We start from the raw sequence: 22273 nt of genomic DNA on the forward strand, positions 1-22273 counted from the left end.
ATGGATTCCCCATTTGCTTCAAAGCACGTTTAAATCCTTGGAAAGTTTCCCGTCGGCTTTGAAAATAACATTGCCCAGTAGCTCTGATGTTAATTAGTAGAAAAACAAACTCCCCTTTTAGGAAAAAAAAATCAGGAGTGTTTTTTTCTTTCATTCGAGGAGTTTATGCTCCTGGTTCAAATATCATTTCTTCTTCCAGTGTTTAAACCTTTTGCTATTTTAATTGTATTGTCATTTAGAAATTTAAAAAGATTCGTCAGGCAAATACAATTTTTCTAGCATCAGATTCCTTCCATTTCCCTGTTACCTCTTCGAAAAGGATATACATTGCATTCATCAACCAGGATTGAAGAAAATAAAAGTTAGAGTAAATTTTGAGCAAGTCTGTTCCCTGAGTAAGTCAGAGGATCAACCAAACCCACGAACATCCAACACTCATAATACATTTATGAAGATTTGTTCTCATGGTGGTATTATGGTGGTATATAGGTGGCGTGGGTGGCGCTGTGGGCTTGCCGATCGAAAGGTTGGCGGTTCGAATCCCCGCGGCGGGGTGCACTCCCATCGTTCGGTCCCAGCGCCTGCCAACCTAGCAGTTCGAAAGCACTCTCGGGTGCAAGTAGATAAATAGGGACCGCTTACTAGCGGGAAGGTAAACGGCGTTTCTGTGTGCGGCTCTGGCTCGCCAGAGCAGCGATGTCACGCTGGCCACGTGACCCGGAAGTGTCTCCGGACAGCACTGGCCCCCGGCCTATAGAGTGAGATGGGCGCACAACCCTAGAGTCTGTCAAGACTGGCCCGTACGGGCAGGGGTACCTTTACCTTTACCTATAGGTGCTCCTGTTTTCAAAAATGTTTGCAGCGAAAAGGTTTTGGGACAGTAATGCTGTTTCCTTTTAAGTGGGGCGTGTCCTGCAGTTTTCCTGAAATGCTGTAACTTTTCATAACGCAAACATTCTAATTTATTTATTTTCTCACTTTTGTTGCGCTATAGTTCAAGAGTCCCTGTCCAGGTAGCTGTAATACAGTAACATTGGGAAGCATTGCTGATAAAGCAGAACTGTGTGTGTGATCCTGTATAAATCCACAACTAATCCACTATAGCTGTGCCAATTACGTTGCAGAATTACATCTGCAAAAGCCCCTCACCAGTCCGGCGGGTGGGAACTCTACACCTGAGTTAAACTTGCTCCTGTTTGCCCTTGCCTGAGTGCCATTTTAGCTTTAAAATATCTTAAGAGAGGTGTCCCCTGAACCCCATATCTATTTTCACACTGTGCACCATTTTTGTATTTCATAGTATAGCTCTATATGACCCTTTTACATGTACTGAGTGGCATGATTCTGGCTTTTAAAGTGCTGAATATTTTAATATTTCGTGCATGAGATGTGTGGTAGTAAAAATGCACCAGGGACATATAGATAACAAAAGGAGCCATCTAGGATTTAGGAGATCAAGTAGGCATGTGAGGCTGTAAGTTGTTTGGATTTTGTGCATACTGTGCAACACAGAGGTCCTGGCATTTACTTTTCCTGTTTCTTCAGAAGGTGGTTCAAAGGCTTTGAGGTGCCCGCATGACAAAGTAAATGGTTCACAGAGCCCTCCAAATGTCACTGTTTAGCTCATATGCCTAAAACCTGAAACCTCTTGCTCCCTTGGTTGAGTGCCCAGCTTAACAAATGAAGAAGAAGAAGGAAAAAACCCCCCAAAAAACCTCATGCATTCCTCAGTAGCACAATAATTATGGAGAGTTTCTTTTTACATGATTTTATGCCACTGATGTAAAAGAACTGCAGTCACCCGTGAATTCTGGAGGTCAAGGAAACCCAATTGGGGGGGGGGGGCATCTTTTTGCACTGGGCCTCCAAACCCAATGAATTCCTTGCATGCCAACATTATTTCAGTTCTAACAAACAAACACTTTGTTCTTAGTGCTACATAAAGCTTTTATTTCAAATGGCTGTGCATGAAAGCAAACGTATAATATTTCCAGTGTGTAGGGGAGGCTAACTAATCCTATGCTCTAGAAGCACATCGAACAGAAATTAGGAAACATAGAAAAATGCTGTATACTGAGTCAGACCATGGGCTAATCCAACTCAGTCTTGTCTATACTGATTGGCAGAAGTTCTCCAGGATTTCAGGCTGGAAACATTCCCAGCCATACCTGGAGATGCTGAGATTGAGTATGAACTAACACAGAGATTGAGCATGAACTAGCAAGGAATAAGTGGCTGCTTGAGGTTATTAAAACCAGAATTCTATTCTGTGACGTCCTCAGAGACACAAACTCAAATGAACAGGTGGGACGATTGAACCCCTGGTCCAACTAGCCTTGTATTGCCTGCTGTGACACACAGTGGTTCTACGACAGAGGTAGCCAAAATGGTGCCCTCCAGATGTCATGGACTACAGCTGCCATCAGCTCCAGACATCATGAACAATGATGATGGGAGCTTTCATCTGCCAACTTCTGGAGGGTAACACTTTGGCTGGCCTTTAACAAGGGTCTCAATAGGGGGTCTTTCATTGCCATGCTAACTAAGATCTGCTAATGAAGCCAGCCTAGTGCATTTCAACTACAGCACCCATCAACCTCAGCCAGCAGGGCCAATGGACAGGCATGATAGCTCATGGTTGCGGGTTCAAGCCCCATGCTGGGTGAAAGATTCCTGCATTGCTGGGAGTTGGACTAGATGATCCTCGTGGTCCCTTCCAACTCTTTGATTCTAAGAATTCTATGATTCACTTCTTTAATTTAATGTGCTTTTTGTCACAAGTGACCTCAAAAATGCAGTTTACATTTTTAAAAAAAAATCATATAAATTGCAAACCACAGAATACAGCTGAGAGGACAACAAAATATAAGCAATATCAATATAAATTACAGAACCACAAAATTAGCACTACAAAACCAAACCCATCCGAGGCTCTAAACCATAGTTCCCAAAAGCTAGAAAGAGCAAGCAAACTTCCATTGAACATTGAACTCCCAACAGACTTGTGACTATCCATGCTTCCAGGAGAGTGTTCCAGAGCTGGGGCACCAGTACCATATTAGACCCATCTGGTTCTTCCGCTTCTCCGTATGCCTGACATGATGGGAGCCAAAGTCCAAAAATGTCTGGAGGACACCACGCTGGTACCCCAATTTAGCTGGTGGTGCTCTTCCTGATTGCCCAAGGGAACCCTGGTTTGAACCCTGGTGCTGGCCACTGTGAGAACTGAGTGATGGACTAGGTGGGACTTGGCGTGATGCAGCAGGGTTCTTCTGATGTTCTTAATGAAAGTGAGACAACAGATCTAAGAGATAAGACAGTCTATCTCTGGGGGATTAATCTGCCATTACTACCCTGTTGGGAGAGTTGAGCAGGGATCCAGGCAGAGCGAGAGCAGAATCTTCCCTCTGTGAGTTGGGAAGCCCTTCTACCTGCTACACAGGAGGGTTCTCCTGTGTGGGTGTCTGAAGGCCCTGCTCCTTCCTGCCACTCACCATCTGGCCTGGGGCGGGGCCTGAAGCCTCACAAGGAGTGCTGCTGCGCTCTGCTGCCCAGGAGGACTCTCCTGTGTGGGTGTCTGAAGGCCCTGCTCCTTCCTGCCACTCACCATCTGGCCTGGGGCAGGGCCTGAAGCCTCATAAGGACTGCTGCGCTCTGCTGCCCAGGAGGACTCTTCTGCGTGAGTGTCTGAGGGCCCTGCTCTTGCCTCTTACCACCTGGCCCGGGGCGGGGCCTGAAGCCTCACAGGGACTGCTGCGCTCTGCTGCCCAGGAGGACTCTCCTGTGTGTCTGAGGGCCCTGCTCTTGCCACTTACCATCTGGCCTGGGGCGGGGCCTGAAGCCTCATAAGGACTGCTGCACTCTGCTGCCCAGGAGGGTTCTCCTGTGTGGGTGTCTGAGGGCCCTGCTCCTTCCTGCCACTTACCATCTGGCCTGGGGCGGGGCCTGAAGCCCCATAAGGACTGCTGCGCTCTGCTGCCCAGGAGGACTCTTCTGCGTGAGTGTCTGAGGGCCCTGCTCCTTCCTGCCACTCACCATCTGGCCCGGGGCGGGGCCTGACAGGCCTCACAGGGACGGTTGCTGTCACTGCTGCTGCGGCCCAGGGGGTTCCGGAGTGGCGCAGAGCTTTTTAAAAAATGTTTTAAATTTTTCCTTGTCCTTTTTATTTTTATTTTTTTTGTATATGCGGGGACGTGGATGGGGGTGGGATGGATGTTTAGTTGGGAATTTGTTTGTTTTTAACGGATTTGTAATTTTATAGTTTTTTATTTGTATTGTTTTTTGTTTTCTGGGGTCTTTTGTTTTTGTTTTTATTGTTTTAAGGTCTTATTTTGTTCTTCTTAAGGGGAGGGGTCAGGGCTGCCGGGGAGTGGGTCCCAGCCAACAAAATGGCTGGGGCATGTTCCACAGAGGGGGATGCGCTGGGACAACCGATCTCAGTGATCACGGGTAGGAGGAGGAGTTACGCTAAGACCAGACCTTGTCATTACAGAGGAGGCAGGTTTAGTCGTTGTCTGAGGACTATCCCTGCCTCCGGGTCTGGTCCTGACCGGACGGATACTAGAATCAGCAAGGGATACCCACATGACCTGAAGGTGCTGCTGTGCAATGCCAGGTCAATGATTCATAAAACCACTGCAATCCATGACTTGATCATGGATGGAGGATTTGACCTGGCATGTGTAACAGAGACTTGGTTGGATGAAGCAGATGGGCCTGTTCTTGCCGCTGCTTGTCCACCAGGTTTCTCTTACGCACAGCAACCCAGGCCTTGTGGGCGGGGAGGGGGGGTTGCAGTGATTTTTAGGAAGTCATTAGTTTGCACCAGGCGTCCTATTGGGAAGACCCAGTTTTCTGAGTGCATGTTCTGGAAGTTGGGCAATAGGGGCAGTACAGGATTCCTTCTGGTGTACCGACCTCCCCGCTGCACCAAGGATTCCCTGCCCGAGCTGCTTCAGGTCGTGGCGGATGTCCTCCTGGAGACACCTAGTTTGGTTGTCCTAGGGGATTTTAATATCCATGCCGACACGACCTTACAAGGGGCCGCCCGGGACTTCGTGGAAAGCATGGCCTCCATGGGGCTGTCCCTGAATAAGTTTGGCCCAACCCATAGCCGCGGACATGCCTTGGACCTGGTGTTTACCTCAATGGATGTTGGTGATCTGACACTAAGTAAAAGTGAAACAAAAGAAGTGCCATGGTCAGACCACTTCCTGGTGCAACTTGACTTCTCCGCGACCCTTCCCCTCTGCAGGGAGGTGGGACCGATTCGGATGGTCCGCCCCCGCCACTTAATGGATCCAAATGGTTTCCAGAGAGTGGTAGGGGATGCTTTATCCCATGTTGATGGCCTTTCAGCTGATTCCCTGGTGGCCCGCTGGAATGTGGAGTTAACCAGGGCTATTGACTGTTTGGCTCCGAAGCGCCCTCTCCGATTGCATGGAGCCCGGACAGCCCCGTGGTTTTCCACGGATCTGAGGGCAATGAAACAATCGTTGAGACGGCTAGAGCGCTGGTGGCGGAGGACCCATTCTGAAGCTGACCGGACACAGGTTAGAGCTCAATGTCGAGCCTACCAAGTGGCAGTAGCGACGGCGAAGAAGACTTTCTTCACCGCCTCTATTGCATCTGTAGAAAACAGCAGCAGGAGACTTTTTCAGGTGGTCCGCAATCTAGCGGAACCACCTGCTACATCGGGGCCCAGTACGGGCCACATGATCTCCTGCAATGATTTTGCAAAGTTTTTTGCAGATAAAGTCGCTCAGATTCGGGAAGAGGTCGATGCCACCGTGGGAGCAGGGCCGGGGCGGGAGAGTGCTAGAGTCCTGTCTAGTCAAATTGTGTGGGATCAATTCCAATCTGTTACCTCCGAGGATGTGGACAGGCTGCTTGGACGAGTGAAACCAACCACCTGTCTCCTTGATCCTTGCCCATCCTGGCTTATAAAAGCTAGCTGGGAAGGGCTGGGCGATGGGCTTCGTGGGGTGGTGAATGCTTCCCTCCGTGAGGGAGTCTTCCCAGACCCACTGAAAGAGGCGGTTATTAAACCGCTTCTTAAAAAACCATCTTTAGATGCGGCCACGATGGCCAACTATCGCCCAGTCTCAAATCTTCCATTCTTGGGCAAGGTGATTGAGCGAGTGGTGGCTGAACAACTCCAGGCACGCCTGGAAGAAGCGGACCATTTGGATCCCTTCCAGTCGGGATTCAGGCCTCATCACGGGACTGAAACTGCCTTGGTCGCACTGGTTGATGATCTCCGGCGGGCTAGGGACAAAGGTGAGAGCTGTTTCCTAGTTCTGCTGGATCTCTCAGCGGCGTTTGATACCATCGACCATAACATCCTTCTGGACCGTCTTGAGGGGTTGGGAGCTGGGGGTACTGTCATACAGTGGTTCCGCTCCTTCCTCCTGGGCCGTGTTCAGAAGGTTGTGGTGGGGGATGAGTGTTCAGACCCCTGGGCTCTCACTTGTGGGGTGCCTCAGGGTTCTGTCCTCTCCCCCATGCTTTTTAACATCTATATGCAGCCGCTGGGAGAGATCATCAGGAGGTTTGGGCTGGGTGTTCATCAGTATGCGGATGATACCCAGCTCTACCTCTCTTTCAAATCAGAACCAGTGAAGGCGGTGACGGTCATGTGTGAGTGTCTGGAGGCGGTTGGAGGATGGATGGCGGCAAACAGATTGAGACTGAATCCTGACAAGACAGAAGTACTGTTTCTGGGGGACAGGAGGCGGGCAGGTGTGGAGGATTCCCTGGTCCTGAATGGGGTAACTGTGCCCCTGAAGGACCAGGTGCGCAGCCTGGGAGTCATTTTGGACTCACAGCTGTCCATGGAGGCACAGGTTAAATCCGTGTCCAGGGCAGCTGTGTACCAGCTCCATCTGGTACGTAGGCTGAGACCCTACCTGCCCACGGACTGCCTTGCCAGAGTGGTGCATGCTCTGGTTATCTCCCGCTTGGACTACTGCAATGCGCTCTACGTGGGGCTACCTTTGAAGGTGACCCGGAAACTACAACTAATCCAGAATGCAGCGGCCAGACTGGTGACTGGGAGCAGCCGCCGAGACCATATAACACCAGTCTTGAAAGACCTACATTGGCTCCCAGTACGTTTCCGAGCACAATTCAAAGTGTTGGTGCTGACCTTTAAAGCCCTAAACGGCCTCGGTCCAGTATACCTGAAGGAGCGTCTCCACCCCCATCGCTCTACCCGGACACTGAGGTCCAGCTCCGAGAGCCTTCTGGTGGTTCCCTCACTGCGAGAAGCCAAGTTACAGGGAACCAGGCAGAGGGCCTTCTCGGTAGTGGCGCCCTCCCTGTGGAACGCCCTCCCACCAGATGTCAAAGAGAACAACAACTACCAGACTTTTAGAAGACATCTGAAGGCAGCCCTGTTTAGGGAAGCTTTTAATGTTTGATGTATCACAGTATTTTAATATTCTTTTGGAAGCCGCCCAGAGTGGCTAGGGAAACCCAGCCAGATGGGCGGGGTATAAATAATAAATTATTATTATTATTATTATTATTATTATTATTATTATTATTATATTACACCAGAGGAGACACATGAGATAACTTTGTTTTGTAAATTGCCTCTTCTTCCTGCCCTCTTGCAGATGATTCACTTTTTTCTACTGGCAGTAAGATAACCCGGAAGTCCTGTGAGTACAATGGCACAACCTACTACCACGGGGAGATGTTTGTGGCAGAGGGGCTCTTCCAGAACAGACAAGCCAACCAGTGTGCCCAATGCAGCTGTTCCGTAAGTCACATGATTGTGTTAAACCAGTGTTGTGGCCCATTCCCTTCAGAGCAACTTTCCAAGGGCTTTGTGCCAATGGTGGGCAGAGCCAGAGGCAAATGCAAGCCAAGGAATGTTAATTTTACATTTGCACAGTAGGCTAGTTTCCACTCATCTCCATCCAGACAAGCAAGAAGGATTATCAGAGTTCAAGGACGCATTCCAACCAGGCAAAAATACTCAGGGTACAAAGTTGAACCAGGAGAAGGTGTGTGGTCTGGGGAGAATTATTTTCGTGTGTGTGAAATATTTTATTAGTTTTATAACAGAATGACATCAGTCAACTTCAGCAAAACCTGCAGAACATTACATTCAAACTTCAGTCACATCTGAGCACATAACACCAATCCTGGCTTGACTGCACCAGCTACCAATTAGTCTCTGGGCCCACTTCAAAATGCTGGTTTTGACCTATAAAGTCTTATGTACCTCAATACCTCAAGGACCTTCCCTCCCCATGTGAACCAACCCAGCCCCTGCAATTTGTCATCTGAGGCCTTTCTACATGCGCTCCTGCTACAGGAGGTCTGGACAGTGGCAATATGAGAACCAGGCCTTCTCAGTTCTGCCTGCACACTTGTGGAATAGTTTGCTGAGGGAAACTCACCTGGCACCACTGTTGCATATATTCCAACCCAAGGCAAAATCATTCGTCTTTAATCAGGCCTTTGGCTTTCAAATACCTATGACCTTTTTTGTGGGTAGGATGTTTAATGTAGGCTGGTTTTTTAATGCTGATTTTAATGTGTGCATTTGTTTTTTTGCTTAGAATTTTGCAAGTCACTTTGAGTTACTGTGGCAAATAAGTGACTAATAAATTTATTGATGTTATTAATAATAGAAGGGAAATGGAGCAGGGACTAACTGAGTCAGTGAATGCATTGCCAAGGCTTCAACTATTTATGACGCAGCTTCTCCAGTTGGGTGAGGAGAGCAATATATATCCTTTGTAAGTCACTTTGATCTCTGGTTTTGAACCAGTGAGATTCTTTGCTCCATTCTCTATTTTAAAAGATGAGGTATCCAACATGGAACATTTCTCAGAAACAGTTATCAGGTGGGCTGCAGAACCTGTGATGGAGCAGGCATTGCCACACTACAAGCCCCATCATCCCTGACCATTGACCATGCTGGATGGGGTTGATGGAGGTTGGTAGTCCAACAACATCTGGAAAGCCACATGTCCCCCATCCCTGTTTTAAGGAATTTATAATCTTCAAAGAAACTCCAGCACCCCATCCCACCCAAAATAACTTTTTGAAAGTCACAAAAATAAGGCAACTGGGCAGTTTCAGCCTGTCACACATTTCATAGTGCTGAAGGTAATAGGTAGGATGCACCTCTTCCTGCTACTGAGATTCTCAGTCCTCCTCTACATCTGATTATTTGAGAAGTCAGTGACATGAGAGCATTATGAGGATTCCAGAGCTTTGATATATATAGAGAGAGACAGCAGCTCATCATTTTAAGCTTTGTTGCAATTAAATAACGCTTCATAAAAGGTAAAGAATGCGCATGGGATTGTTTTGCTGTTATGGCAACCATCTGCCACTTGAATCTGTGCGCCTGCATCATGCACTAACTAGCCCTACTTTTATCTTTTTGTGTTTGTGTGTGTGTGTTTAATGGCAGGAAGGAAATGTATACTGTGGCTTGAAGACATGTCCCAAATTAACTTGCACGTCTCCAGTGTCCACACCAGAATCGTGCTGCCCAGTTTGCAGAGGTAAAATATATATGTGTGCAATTTCTTACATGCCAAGCCCAACCTGCCCATGTCTTGAAAGAGCTCGACAATTAAGCTGGAATGTCACTGTTTTCTTCAGACACTGAATTCATCAGCATGACTACTGTAGCTGGGGCAGCCTGATCAGCAACTCCCACTAAGGTAGAAGGAAACTTAGGAACATAAGTATAAGGAAGATACCTTATATTGAGTCAAACCACTGGTCCATTGACCTCAGTTCTGTCGACACTGACAACAGCCAGCCAGAGTTTCAGACAGGGGTCTGTTTTGCAACCCTACCTGAAGATATTGCGAAAGCTCTAAGCACTGAGCTATGATCCTTCCCCTAAAGTTACTTTTACACAGGAACCTGCCTTGCCAAGAAGCCAGACCATTGGTCCACCTAGCTAAGTAGTGTCATAGCATTACAGTGGTACCTCAGGTTACATGTTACATACGCTTCAGGTTACAGACTCCGCTAACCCAGAAATAGTGCTTCAGGTTAAGAACTTTGCTTCAGGATGAGAACAGAAATTGTGCAGCGGCAGCAGGAGACCCCATTAGCTAAAGTGGTGCTTCAGGTTAAGAACAGTTTCAGGTTAAGAACTGACCTCCAGAATGAATTAAGTACTTAACCCGAGGTACCACTTTAGATAACTGTAGAGCTGGAAGGCGTCCCAAGGGTCATCTAGCCCAACCCCCTGTAATGCAGAAATCACAATACTTAGTTATCAACACAGTTTCCTAGGAAGAGGAATTGATTGGCAAAACAACTTTGGGACTTGTAGCTCTGTGACGGGAACAAGGGTCTGCCAACAACTCTCAGCACCCTTAACAAAGGACAGCTCCCAGAACTTTAGGGGAAGCCATGACTGTTTAAAGTGGCACACCAGGTTGGTGTGCTTTGAAATCTGCAAGCACTTCTAGTCATCAGTGCTAGATGCAGATGTGTGTGGCCCAAGTCCTGATATTAAACCTGAGCCTGGAAACCATGAAGACCTGGAGCCCCAGAACCCCAGAAACATGCCAAAAGTCAATTCTCTTATTCAACAGTGAGGCTGAGGCTGTTTCAGAATTTAGGACAGTTCTGTTTCCAGTTTAGTTAAACAGTAGAAAGCTCCATAGAGATGTCCTCAGGCTAGCATTTGAATATAACTCCTCCATGTTGATATCTTCACTTTCAGTACACACAGGGACATCAGGGTGGGGATCACAAATGGCCCCAGTAATTCTTGACATCATTGTCTCTTGACTACAGGAGACAGGGAGTCTTCGTGGGACAACTCGGATGGTGACATCTTTCGGCAACCAGCCAACAGAGAAGCTGTAAGTGAAGTCCATGATCTCATCAAAAGAAACAGAACTTTCCTACTGAGTTGTGCACACACCCAAGGCTGTTGTGTGTTTTGTTCATTTCACACCCATCCTGTTTCAAAGGGGGAATTTATGGCAGATGTTTTCATAGTAGCGAGACTTATCTTTATGATTGAGACGTCCTCTGGTAGTTGAAGCGTTGACTAGATTGATAGAAAACTTAAAGCTCGTTTTGAAGTTTACTGGCTTGAAACTGGAAGAAGCCTGGCTTTCTTTTCCTGGAAAAAAAAGACAAAGAAAATCTATCAAAAAAAATTTAGCCCATGAATAGTTGAAATGCAATCAAGGGCATGAGTATATCTCATGTATCTGGGGAGGAGGGAAGGGGAGAAAACATCCTTTGTTTAAGAAAAAGAATTAGCAGTGAAGGAAACATAAACAGTTGCTTATTTTCTGTGGTTGGAGTATACTGAATTGCCAATCAGAACAGCGTCTGTATCCATTTCTGTGGCCACTGAATCAGCAAGCGTTTGGGGAGACTTTTGGGGTGGAGTGCAGCGGTAGAGTGATAAATTTCAAAGGTCAAAAGCAGAAAATGGAACAGACAGCCTCAGAAGGTGGTGGGCTCTCCTTTGTCAGAGACTATTAAACAGAAACTGGGTGGCCACCAATCTGTGATGTGGTAGCAGCAGATTTTCTGCATTGGCAGAAATGCAGGAGGTGGGGGCTAGGTGGCATTCCAAGTACTTTCCAACTTCATGACTCTGTGTGCAGTTGGGGACAGGGTGATCTTAGGATTGGAAGTGGTTCTTCAGGATTTTGGAATAAGGACCTTCCCAGCCCTACATGGGGACACCAGAGTTTGAACTTGGAACCTTCTGCATGCAAAACAGATGCTCTACTAATGAGCTGTTGCTGTTCCCCTTCCTGTGTTGGCCTTCTTGCTGAGATGGAGGTAGCAGAACTCCCCAACAGCTCTTTGACCTCTGGCCAGTGATGATAAAGAATGCTTCCCCAACCACAGCCGCAGGGCTACAGAAGTTTGGAGCAAAGTCCTTGCTCGGAGTGTGTATATCCAACTCATTCTGAGGAACTAAATCTGGGTCTGTAATGATTTTGGTGTCTGTATTATGAAACCAAACTGTCAGATATTCAGTCCAGCAGAACTGATTGTTACAACAGAGTAATTTGAAATGAAAGCTCAGTATTTTGAAATGTGAGGAGCAAAACCTAACAAAAACAAACAAATGTCTCTCTCTCTCTCTCTCTCTCTCTCTGTGTGTGTGTGTGTGTGTGTGTGAAAGAGAGGGGGGGTGAGGTGGGGGTGGAGAGAATGAATGTTTTCGTTGCTCAAAATAATGGCTGTAATCCAAAACAGATTTAGGCAAACCTAAGTCCACTAGAATCAATGGACTCAAGTGCCCTCAACTCTGCAAGAAATGGAAAGGAACCCCAAATTACTACCTAATCTGACAAGGGGGGGAATCTGACAGCCCCGTGTGTTAGAGCAAATAATTGATCCCTGCCCTGGACTCTTTTTTGTGTTTTAAAAAAATGCTCATACCATCTCCCAGCTGCCACCATCTCCTCCACCCAACAACACCAATGAAGTTAGAACAGTTTCCAGGACATTACCAGGAAGAAATGACCACCATTTTAAACACACAAAAAACATGGAAGATTCTTCATTGGCCATTTGGGTTGGCCACCAGTACTGCATCACCAAAGCAAGTCCACCATAAACCCTATGGGGACTTGCCAGACAATACTTTATCAAGAGCTCCTGTAACTCCAGAGCCATCCCTATGTGATATTTAGACCTTTAGCAAAAATGCATTTGTGAAGTATCTATGACAGTTATGGGCAAAATGATCATAGGCTGAGATTTAGGTGTGTTAGACTCCATCCATAGGAAAGCACTTATGAAAGTAGCTTGTTGTGTGCTAGCCTATGCATATGGTAGCCTTGCTTGGAGATAAGTAGGGCAGGCAGCTGCGTTATTCTTCCCTGAAAAGCTTCCCAACATCCCCAAAAGTGGATTATGGTTGAAGTCCAAGAGAAGAAGAGGTTGTACTTATTCTGTACTAACGGTATTGGTGCATGGGTAGGTGCATACCTGTGACCCTCCAGGTATAGTTGTTGTTAGTGTTTATTTATTTCCCAAGATTTATATGCCACTTGATTGCAATAAAACTTCAAAGTAGTTTGCAATAAAATGTATTAAGAAAATCATGAGAAAAATAAATAAATGGAACAGTTAAAAACAACTGTTTAAAACATTCAAAACATAATTAAAATCTGCAATAAGCTAAAAATCAGATTAAAACATGCGTCAGTCTTCTACAGGGAAATAAGCAGAAGGCCTTCTCGGTAGTGGCACCCTTCCTGTGAAATGCCCTCCCTTCAGATGTCAAGGAGATAAAGGATTACACAACTTTTAGAAGACATCTGAAGGCAGCCCTGTACTGGGAAGTTTTTAATGCTTGATGTTTTTAGATGGGCTGTAAGCCACCCAGAGTGGCTGGGGAAACCCATCCAAATGGGCGGGGTATAAATAATAAAATCATCATCATCACCACCATCATTATAATTATTACACATCTAGGTATGCTTGCTGAAGCAAAAACATTTTTAGCAGGCACCAAAAAGAGTACAGTGAAGACATGCTGTTTATGTGAAGACATTTCCATTTAGCATCTTGATGTTGCTGGGCTCCAATTCCCATTAGCCCCAGCCAGCATGGATCCTTGCACAAAGCCTGCAAGGAGCTCAGATTGTACCCAGTCTTTCCCAAGCATTTGTTATGTTTTGTTTGCTGGGAGGTTTTTCAGCAAAGCACATTCATCCAGCATTCATCCTGATTTACTTAAGTGGCATTTAAACTTCTTCCCATTAATCATTAGTTCACCCCACACTTCTCAATGCCTTTCCCCATTACTTTCCTAACTGCAAAGTCTGTTTCTTTTGTGGAATGGGTTTGTGCGCTAGGGCAACTGAGCACATTAATCCACTTTAAAGGCACAAGCCTAAAGTTCCTTCCTGCAAAATACCAACAGTCTGGAGGCACCCGTGGACAGAGCTACCCTCATGGAATGGGGTCCTGACAACAGAGGCTCCATAACAGAGGTCATAACATTGTTCTAAAACCTTCAGTCTCATGAAGCTCTCCTATTCCTGTTCTCAGAGGGTTTTTCTCTCTCTTTCTCTCTCTTTCATGCAGAGGCACTCTCCTCATCGCTCCCATTATGACCCTCCACCCAGCAATTCCCGACAGCCAGCCAGCATTCCACGGGCCCCTGGTGGCAGAAGTAACAGAGGAGCCCTGCCAGATATGCAACAGGCCTCTGGGACTATTGTACAGATTGTCCTCAACAGCAAACAGAAGCATGGGCGAAGTAAGTGGAATGTATTTTTTTATTATTATTTTTTTTGTAATTGTCTTCTTAGAGGGTTTGGAGGAAAGAACCCAGCACCACTTACACACAACTCAGAAGGCCCCAGAATCAAGTCTGTGGCTGGAGGAGTTCCTAGGCCAGGCTTCCTCAACCTCGGCCCTCCAGATATTTTTGGCCTACAACTTCCATGATCCATAGCTACCAGGACCAGTGGTCAGGGATGCTGGGAATTGTAGTCTCAAAACATCTGGAGGGCTGAGGTTGAGGAAGTCTGTCCTAGGCAATCTCTGGGATTCCAGCACATTTTATGGAGCTTCTACAAACACCTTTGGTAGCTTGCTTTTGCTGACTTGTGAAAGTATTTTTGTTTCTCCAGCTTATTTTTATTTTAATCACTTTTTCTCTCCTCAGCAAGCCATGCTGCACTTTTACCTGGAAAGTTTCAGGGAGGGATGGGGTCCTGAGCTAGGTGGAGCAAAGAGTGACTTACACTAGTCAGGAGTGGTGCCTTGTTTTCTCAAACATCAGTCAGGTACAGGGAGAAGGAGGGGGGACTTTAATTTTAGTATATGTATTGTTTTGCTTACATTTATATCCCACATATTTCCATCACAGAACCCAAAGCATGTGGTACCCAGTAGTCAAAAGCCCAGGTACTGACCAGACCAGGGAGCATCTGCTTTGCATGCAGAAGGTTCTAGGTTCAATCCCCAGCATCTCTAAGTAGAATTGGGAATGCCCTCTGCATGAAATGCTGGATAGCTGCTGCCCATCAGTGTGGACAGTACTGAGCCAGAGGGACCAATGAATCTGAATCAGCATAGGTTCCTATGCTATGCCTCTTCCAGTTTGCACAGCTTCAGCAAGGTGGTAGGATTCGTACAGTACTGCTGCAGAAATACATGTGAAATTACTGAAGGCCATTTCACACCATCATCAGCCAAGGGTCCGGTGCATCAAGTGCAAAGAAGGCCCACATGCATGTACATCACATGTGCTTGATTCCAGCAGTATATCCACCCTTTTTATGGGGGAAGAATTTGCAGGGAGTAGACACAAACCCCATCAGATCTATGCCCACACAAATACTGTGTCATGTGTTACATCATAAATGCATTATTGTTGTTGTTTGTTGGGCATCATCAGTGTGCATGGCACTTTACAAAGAATAAGAGGGGAGGTCCTTGCCTCTAGGACCTTGCAATCGAAATTTCAGCACAGGGGGAGAAGAAGATGGAAGTAAGGGTAGATAGGGATATAAATTTCTACCCCACTCCACTCCCATTACATGGGCTTAAGCTTGTTACAGTTAGGGAGGGTTAAGCATTCTCTTTCTGGTTTTTCAGATATTTTCATTCCTTAAGTCTGTTGCATTCCATTTCTGCATGAATCTGCTACTTTAAAACAACAACCCTGCATTAAAATTGGTATTACAGTATGTACTTTTTGAAGAATCTTCACAAAAATATGCATTTATAACCATGTTTTATCCTAAAACATGCATTTTTATGTGCACCTTAGTACTGTACCTAGGAGTGAAGTGAAGGAGAAATTTGATTCTGTTTTGCATTTAAAGGTAGAGCCACCAAATTCACATTTTCTTAAGCAATATACAGACCGAAAAAGAACTGTCCTCCAAAATGCACACTTCTCCAAATTTTGCATTATATTAGGAGAAACAGTTCTGCAAAAAAGGTGTATATTGAGTCAAATCACATGCAAATATGTGTATCTTCAAATGAATTCACACTAAAATCCTGGTGAATTTTCATGAGGACATTTGAAAAAGAATTCACAAACTGATATGGAAATATAGCGAACTGAATTTAAGGCTGGAAAAATGAGAAAGTGAAAGAAAGACAAATAAAGAGGTTGGTAAGAAGATAAGATGAGCCTTGTAGACCAGCCCAGTGGCCCATCTGGTCCAGCATCCGATTCTCACAATGGCCAGGCAGATGCCTGCAGGGAGCCTGCAAGCTGGACATGAGCAAAACAGCAACTCTCTCCACCTGCAGTTCCCAGAAACTGGTATTCATCCATTTCTAACTGTGTCACAGGATAACCACATTCCAATCTGTATATTAGTTTGCAAGGTGCAGATCAGAAGTCATGCAGAATGAATTCTGCAAGCATCCTTAGTTAGAGCAGAGGAAGGGCAGCCAACGTGGTGCCCTATATATGTTGGACTGTGCCTTTCATTTGCCCTAACCATTGGCCATGCTGGATGGAGCAGATGGAATTGGAATGCCAACAAACTGTCTGGAGGGAGGCATATTGGCTACCCCTGCAGCAAAATATGCAGACTAAAGGATGGTGCCAAAGCTTTAATGACACACACACACACACACACACACACACACACACGAAGCAGAACCCTCCCCCCAACTTATGCATAGGATTTCCCACTAGTGATTGTGTGAATGAGCCCGGAGGTTTGGAAAGTGAAACCCAAAAGGGTAGTAAAAAGGTTTTGAAGTAGAAAAAGCCGTTCTGCACAAAGCCAACAGTCCACGGGCTCTCAAAAGTGGCCTGCAATATGGTAAAAGCCTTTGATTTATGGCCAGCTAATCTTTCAAGGTATTAACTAACTGAAGGAATGTTGGCTATAGAGTCTATTATCCACCTGAACAATCATGGAATAACATTCAGCTCAGGCCGATGTTTCATGTTGGATCTCAAAGCAAGAAATCCCCACCCGCTGCAATGTCTCCGACCTCCAGTTCACACACGAAGATATCATCAAAGCAATTTCTAACTGATTTGCTTCAGTACATAAAAAGCCTCCAAATGAATAGCACATTTCCCATGCACGATACCACATCAATGGGGGGGCAGTTTTGGGGGGCTTGTATGTGCTTCTCACAGAGTCCAAGATTCCCTCCCCACCCCCAGATGGAAGCAAGAATGCTGATGAGGTCTTTTCCTTTTGTTCTATGCAATTAGTGTGAGTGTTATTAATTAACTGGAGAGGTAACTTCAAAAAGGTCATGGGCATGAATGCCATAGGATTCGAGGTTCTTATGGCCCATTGTAAATGCAGACAAAGGGCTCCACTTTCTACAGGCACCCACCCTATCTAGCGAGAGAAGGGCATGCCAACATCAGTGCTCCCCCTTCCTCCCCACTTCCAACAATGGTTTTTGGAAGTTGCCCAGAATCTTGTTTTTAAAAAAATGCAGGCATCTGTGCTGGGGTATTTGTAGAACAGGGAATCCAAATAGAAGCAGTAGTAGTGGTTGAGATGTCAGATTTTACCTGAGAACTAATATTGAAAAAGAGGGACTGGGGGGTCCAAAGTAAGACTGAGAGCAGCACCCCTAATTTAGGAACATACAAGGGGAAGGTAAAAAGCTAAATGCGAGATAAGGATGTCAAATAATTCCAACAAAAATAGAAATGGTAGTGGAGATTACTAATGTTTACTTATTCATGTGCACAACAGAAATCAAACCAATGAATATGATTAGTATTCACTGTTGTTGTTGCTGCTGCTGCTGCTGCTTTCGATCTGCAAATAATACAACATTGATTATGTATTGTCCTCATTTGCATTGCATTTCCTTTGCATGGAATAACATAATAACTGACATATTGAATTGAATAAATTATGTAAGTTACATACTTACACCACAGAAGAATGTGAGATAAATAGCATCAATTCTGGCAGAAGTTGAACTGCAGCATAGTGGAAACAGTTCTGCTAGCGATGAATAAAGGGCAGAATAGAAAATGATGCCTTCTTACATCCCTTGTGTCAGACTACATCCTTTGCATGCAGAAGCTTCCCAGCATCTCCAGATTTGAGGGTGGAAGCGAGACCCCTATCTGAAACCCTGGAGAGCCACTGCTAGTCAGTGTTGAAAAATTATGGGCCAGGTTGACCAATGATCTGATTTGGAATAAGGCAGTTTTCTATGGTTATTTGGTGGTGATAGAATGTATACACTTGATAAGAGTCTCTTGAAACTTTTTTTTGTGGTCACCTCTAGCTGGCAGAGAAATGGAGGCAGCTGTATCAGTCGACAAGCGAGCAATTGCTATTAAGCCTGTGCAAATAGATAAGACATATTGCTATCTACTGATTGGTTGGCTACTTCATGCAGGGGAAAGAGGGGATAGAACATCTCATTGGGTGAGAGGCTCCCCTTTGAAGTCACGGTCTTATTGTCACACATTTGGCGCCAAACGACACAACTCCAGATTCCTGAAATACCAAATCAATGACCATGAAGTTCATTGCAGATGTTTAGAAAGGTCTGAAAGGCACATTTGGATGCCAGCCAGACAAATTTGTTACTCAGCTTGGGTTTGTAGGCTTCTCACAGCTAGATGTGCTTGGCTTTTTCAAGTCCTAATGCAGAAAGTATTGCTTTAATTATTATTATTTAAACAGAGACACATTTAGGTTGCAGTTTTACACATGCTTGGGCTGCAATCCCAGCCGTACTTACCTGGCAGATAACCACATTGAATTCAGTGGGACTTACTTCTGAGTAGACATGCTTAGCCTTACTTGAGAGTATTTAGTGAGTCTTACATTTGAGTAGACATGCACAGGCCTGCAGTGTTAAACTTTTATGGATCTCCTAAACACACATGCATACTGTATGTGTTTAGAAGATAGCACTGTATTAAGCATTAGAACCTACACATACCTTTAAGATTACTAGTGACATATAAAACTGCAACAAAATGTTGCTGTGTACCTCCTCACCTCCTAACAGGAGTGCTCCTGTTTGGAATCCCAACCTGTCGGCCATGTTAGAGGCTCAGACAGGGCATTCGGCTCCCCCCCCCCCACTGACTTTCAGCATTACATGGCTATTGAGCATGCTCAGTTCTCAATGGGTCGGTTGTGTGTTTTGTTTTTAAGCAGTTGCACCATTGGCTTTTTATTTGCAGACCATATATGTAAAGGATGTGTGCAATTGTGAAGAGATCCTAGAGCATGGGAGGCAGATTAAGAGTATATGGCTAAAAATTGTAGGAGAGGGAAACAATGTTGACCTTAACCCTACAGACCACCAAGCCAGACTGAAGACTTGGAGCAGATTACCAAACATTCAAAAAGGAGAGATATAGTAGTCGTAGGAGGCTTCAGCTGCCCCAATATCTGCCTCAAACTCTGCCAAGAATGTAAGGTCAAACAAATTCCTCAATTGCCTCGCTGACTATTTCATTTCCCAGAAGGTGAAAGAAGCAGCAAGGAGGTCTTGGACCTGGTCCTCACCAACAGGAAGGAACTGATCAACGAAGTGGAAGTGCAGGGAACCTTGGGAGGAAGTGATCATGTCCTTCTGGGTATCATTATACAGTGGCAAGGGAAAGCTGAGTGTAGTGAGACATGCACACTGGACTTTAAGAAGGCTGATTTCAAAAACCTTTTAAGGGACTATTGGTTGAGATTCCATGGTCAGAAAGGCTCCAAGAGAAGCGAATCCAATAGGGATGGGAGCTTCTTAAAGGTGAAATATTGAAGGCACCAAGGCAGTCAGTTCTAACAAGAAAGAAAAGTGGGAGGCATTTAAAGAAACCAGTGTGGTTGTAGCTTAAAGATGAGCTGAGAATTAAGAAGGGCATGTATAATAAATGGAAAAATGGGGAAACCACAAAGGAAGAGTATACACAAGTAGCCAACAGTTGCAGGGAGAAGGCTTCTCAAAAACAAATCATGCAAGACAAAACTCAGTTCTTTTTTTTTTTTTATAGAGTTAGAAGCTTGTTGGATCAGGAGAATGCTGTGGATGCAATGTATCTTGATTTCAGTAAGGCTTTTGATAAAGTCCCACACAATATTCTTGTGATGAAGTGGGTAAAATATGGGCTGGTAAAATGTGCCGTGGTTTTTGAGTAATTAATGGGCAAGATTGTGGTTACTTTATCCCTATTGCAGCTATCTAAGTTCTACTTGTTTTGTCCTCCCCTCCCCCTCATTTTTCACCACAGTTTGTGTTTCCAATGGAAAAACCTACTCCCACGGAGAATCCTGGCACCCTAACCTTCGGTCCTACGGAATCGTGGAGTGTGTGTTGTGCACCTGCAACATCACCAAGCAAGAATGCAAAAAAATTAATTGCCCCGATCAATATCCTTGCAAGCATCCAAGGAAAATTGAAGGGAAGTGCTGTAAAGTCTGCCCAGGTATGGATAACAGGTTGCTTTGGGTTTAAAAGGGCAGTCCACAACCCCATTCTCAGACCCTGAGTCTTTTAGCATCTGTGGAACGGGGCACATGGGAACAGCCACAACCTGGCAGGCATTTCAGTCTAACCTAACTCTAACCTACAACCTAGGATTGTTGTCAGTCTAACGGGGAGGGGGGCATGGAATCCTTGGAGTAAATGAGAGAATAAAATGTAATAAGTAAAATATGAATGCATCGACCTATTTCCCTTATAGATGAAATTGGAAGTCAGAACCTTGACAGCAAAGACTACTTCTGTGGTGAAGAGATGCTCCCTGTCTATGAAGCTGTTCTCTCTGAGGAAGGAGAAACCATACGTAAGATAGCGCTGGAGACAGATCAACCACCGCAAGTCAAAATCCACATGTGGACCATTAGAAAAGGTGAGCTGAGAACACTCTCTTTCCATCATCAAGGTGTGTGTTTCGGAGGGGGGGGGGAATGGATCTGTGTTACCATGCCTACTCAGAAGTTGTATTGAATTCAGTGAGGCTTACTCCCAAGCAAGTGGGTTTTGGACTTTAGGATTAAAGCAAACAAAATGGAGTCAAGTATTTTTAAGAACTTAAAGCAGAGCTTGGCAACCTGTGGTTCTCAGCCTTATTCTATGCAGATGATAAGGAATGGGGGAATTGGGAAGAAAGGGATAAAAGGAGTAGCAGAAAGTGAGGGAGACTGAGAAGGTAGAGATAGAGAGAGAAAGAGAGAAAGGGTGTGGCAGGAAGAGAGGGGAGGAACGGGAGTAGCAAAAGGAATACATTTAGGACAATCCATTAAAGGGGGGAGGAGAAAATAAAACAGTAAATAAGACAAGATGCTAAGAAGTACCTCCCCAGAAGACTGCCGTGCCTATGGAGAACAATTTGAGAAAGGCATTCTATCTAGTATCTAGGTCGGAGTTTGCCAAACGGAGTTTGCCTAGTATCTAGGTCGGAGTGTGCCTGCCAGTACCACCTATGATACCTTCAAAAGGTTTCAGTAAATATCCCCTTAAAAATTCACATCTGCTTGTTCTTCCTGCTCAGTTCCTCTTTGCACAGGCTCAGCCTCTCCTACATTGGATATTCCCCCTTCAACATACCCATGTTTCATTTGATGCCCAGTCCTGTTCTGAGCAGAGAAGAGTGTAAAGAGCTTCTCTAAACGAACAAGCATGCTGGTGGCTCATGTAGGTGCTTTCTCCCCCTACTGATGAAGCATTTTGTGGTCTCCTCTCTCTTTAACAGGGATCAGCCATTGTGGTATGTCCCTTCAACATCCATGTGAGATAATTCCTGCAGAGCAGCAATTCTGTGATGGGTCCAAAACGATTGCCCTCTGGTTCAAAATTTTTGGAAACCCATGCTCTAGGTTAATGTCTCTCCACTCCCCCTGCACCACCTCCAAATGTGATATAAAAACAAGTTTGTGCATCTGGCACTAAACACCCCCCACACACACACAAAATGAGTTGTGTCCCCTTAACAGACTAACTACTTTATTCTGACACAACTTTTCATGGGCAAACAAAGGTAGGCACTCTTCAAAGTCTACTTGGTTGTTGTTTGGTTGGCTTGTTGGTTTTTACAAGGTACACAGGGTTGTTTTGAACCCCTGTATGTTTTGACTTTTTTCTTACTTGTTAAAACATTTTAGCAGAAAATATGCAGACCTGCTCCCCCAGCCCACAATTGATAAGGGATTTACTTTTAGTCAAGCCAGAATGAGCTGAAGCTTTGTGGATAAAGTGAGGAAAGCCTGTTGTCAGATCTGTCTGTATAAGATTATTCTTTTTTGACGCTGGAGCAAATGGAAACATTTAGACCCTGTTGAAAATCCTGATAATTACTGGTGCCCAATTGCTGCACAAT

General features: G+C 45.2%; 1 protein-coding gene across 1 annotated transcript in view; it reads left to right on the forward strand.

Annotated features, from left to right (window-relative positions):
* CHRDL1 (chordin like 1) overlaps positions 1–22273 on the forward strand; it is a 51792-nt gene that overhangs the window by 22455 nt on the left and 7064 nt on the right. Inside the window, exons 5-10 of the mRNA XM_083423827.1 lie at positions 7620–7765; positions 9437–9530; positions 10789–10856; positions 14065–14239; positions 20186–20380; positions 20639–20806. Coding sequence (XP_083279953.1) covers positions 7620–7765; positions 9437–9530; positions 10789–10856; positions 14065–14239; positions 20186–20380; positions 20639–20806 — 846 coding nt within the window. The remainder of the gene's footprint in view (positions 1–7619; positions 7766–9436; positions 9531–10788; positions 10857–14064; positions 14240–20185; positions 20381–20638; positions 20807–22273) is intronic.

This window comes from Podarcis tiliguerta (genome assembly GCF_965153285.1).
Source record: "Podarcis tiliguerta genome assembly, chromosome: Z".
NCBI classification, from domain to species: Eukaryota; Metazoa; Chordata; class Lepidosauria; order Squamata; family Lacertidae; genus Podarcis; species Podarcis tiliguerta.